Raw genomic sequence first — 2,800 nt, forward strand, 5'->3', positions numbered from 1 at the left:
GTCCACAATAAATACGATGGTAAAAGTTACAAGTGCCAGTTTAGATGTGAATAGTTCATCAAAGCAGCGACCTAAAAGATAACCTTGATGATGCTGAGTGAGTGAGTTAGAGTTGAGTTACTTGAAAAACTAAAGTGAAACTTGATTTATTCTATTGCAGGGTCTGATTATTATATTGTTGACACTTTAAAATACTACTATCCTACTAAAATACTGTACAAATCAGATTTATTATTTAATAAAGAAAAAAAATTAAAGTAAAAAAAAAAAAAAACACATTTTTTTCTTTATTTTTCAATATCGCGATAAATATCGTACCGTGGACTTTTTATCGCGATATTATCGTACCGTGACTTTTTGGTATCGTTACATCCCTACTATTTTGTAAATGTTTGTTTGACGACTCAATCTCTCACACTTATTATAAAATAATATCTTTATTTTTTCTACTAGAGCTGAGGAGATGTTCCTGATGGTGGGGGAGGTCTCGGAGAAGGTCATCTTCATTCATGACAGCCTGTCGGAGCTGGACTCTCAGCTGGGTCAGCTCCAGGACCTTTCTGCTCTGGCTGTGGACACCATCACTCTGCTCTCTGCGTCTGACAGCCTGCACCAGGAGGCCCGCCTGGCTCAATGTCGAGTCATCACATCGTCCCCGCTTATCCTCCCTCACAGCTTGACCCTCCCACACAGAGGTGGAGCAGACCTTGATGCACTTAATATGTGTCGAGTGATGCCCAAGTCGTGTAAAAGTACCCTGCCTTCTTTGCTGAAGGGCCATGGCCTTGTGGCGAGTAGACTGGCATCCCAGGAGAGCAGGGGAGGCAGACAAGGACACACTGAGAAGGGAGAGGAAGAAGCAAAGCAGGTACTTACGGTGTGCATTTAATAATACAAGCTCATGTAGGAAGTGAAAGAAAACAACAAACGTGGAATTCAACCCTAGCAGTACACTTTATAAAAACAAAACAATCACATCATTAATATATTGAAACATTTTGTTTAAAAATATACTTCATCCACAAAATGACCATTTGTCAATAAATGACTCACCCTGTGTTACCTTGAATGTAGAAGATAATTTAGATTTTGCTGTTAGAAGTGCCCCCCCCATTTACTTCAATTCATCAAGACTTTTCTCTGTTGTTGAATGATTAGTTCTCTGATAAGTTCAAAAAACAAGGTTACACAGGAGTAATTATTCTAACATTTTTATTTTTGTGAGAATTATTCTTTACCGTCTGTTTTCCCTCAGGATCCACAGACTGCTCCTGCTCAACGTCCGCCTGAGAACGACCTGGGAGTTTCTAAACCGGCGTCTCTTTCTTCCTTCTCTCACCTCTATGGAGGCGGAGTTAATCTGGGTAGATTGAGGGATCAGACCCCCTGTGAGTCAATCGGACCGCCGCACTGCGGGTCTCCTCTTGCTCCCAGAGGCCTGGAGTCACCGCATCATAAACTCTCGACATGTGACCCATACCTGTATCGCAGTCAAGAAGAACCTTACGTGGAAGAGGAGGAAGAAGAGGGAGAAGGAGAGGAGGAAAGGACACATGAACAACTCTCTAATATAGAAGTATCCAGGGGATCTAGCAACGCTGTCCTTCTGTCTGACCCACGAGAAGTCTCTGAGGGTTTGGTGAATCCCGCCTTTTCTCTGGACGTTAGCCAACCGAGTTCTCGGCCCAGACCTTACAGCCAGTGGGGCCGACCTGTGAAATCTTCCAGGTGGGCGTGTCTGTCCAGAGACCGTCCCTACGGGTACTGCAGGTCTCTGTCCTCCAGCGTGGAGAACATGACTTTCTCAGGCGCACCTCAGAGACGAAGGAGGGGGTCATTCCCTACTCTAGACGAACCAATCAGCAAAGAGAGTCTGTCTGATGGGAGGAGGTTTAGTGATGAAACATCGCTACGAAGCAGTATGAGCAGAGGTAACGTCGTTTGTAATGCAAGTTTCTAATTGTTCAAGTGGACGGTTTGAAACAAAAGAATAAGAAATGACTCATAAATCTTCACCATTAGCATGCATGGAATGTACATCGGTTTGTTACAAAACTTGTTGGACTTTCCATTATTATAGACAGGGCCCTTGGATATAAACAAATACAAACATTACACTGATAACAAATCTGGGTGTGCTTTATTTCTACTTATGTGTACTGAATTGGATTTGTGATATCAATTTTGCAGAGTGGTCCAAGTCATCTGACTTCCTTCAAGACTGCAGAGGCAAAAACCAGAACAAGAAGACAGTGAAGATACAAGAGAGCGCTCCAAACACGGTCAGAAATTCACAACAATCCGCTCAGACAGCTCAGTAATACACAACATGTTACATAGATCATCAAACCCTGCTAATCTTTTTGTTTTATAATTTCTGACTCTTTATTTCTTGGGAAAAATGGCTAACCATGCAGTCCCATTTGTCTGAGACCTGCTGGAGAAGGGGCCGAAGATTTAGAGGAGAATCTACATGTTGGTTGGCTTCAACCAGCCTCAATCAGCTCAGTAAGTCACTGCTGTCACATATTAGTAATTAGTAATCTTTATTTATTTATATAGCACATTTATTTATATAGCACATTTAAAGTATAGTAATACTTTAAAGTGGACCTATCATGCTATATTTGAATAATATAGTGTAGGACCATACCTATATAAGGCATATTTATACTTTTTATTTTTCAAAATACCAAACAGATCATGCATTTTAGCCATTCCTCATTTCGCTCAATTTAACACTGTCTTTGCATAGGCCGATTATTTGAGAACAGCACCATCTACAGGCCTGGTATATGTA

The 2,800-nt window shown here is 41.4% G+C and overlaps 1 protein-coding gene across 1 annotated transcript in view; it reads left to right on the forward strand.

The window, feature by feature from the left end:
• LOC104961755 (uncharacterized) overlaps positions 1–2,800 on the forward strand; it is a 13,776-nt gene that overhangs the window by 3,027 nt on the left and 7,949 nt on the right. Inside the window, exons 2-5 of the mRNA XM_010790093.1 lie at positions 454–868; positions 1,256–1,931; positions 2,191–2,282; positions 2,418–2,508. Of these exons, the coding sequence (XP_010788395.1) occupies positions 454–868; positions 1,256–1,931; positions 2,191–2,282; positions 2,418–2,508 (1,274 nt within the window). The remainder of the gene's footprint in view (positions 1–453; positions 869–1,255; positions 1,932–2,190; positions 2,283–2,417; positions 2,509–2,800) is intronic.

This window comes from Notothenia coriiceps, unplaced genomic scaffold, assembly GCF_000735185.1.
Source record: "Notothenia coriiceps isolate Sejong01 unplaced genomic scaffold, NC01 NC01_scaffold00033697, whole genome shotgun sequence".
In the NCBI taxonomy this organism is placed as follows: Eukaryota; Metazoa; Chordata; class Actinopteri; order Perciformes; family Nototheniidae; genus Notothenia; species Notothenia coriiceps.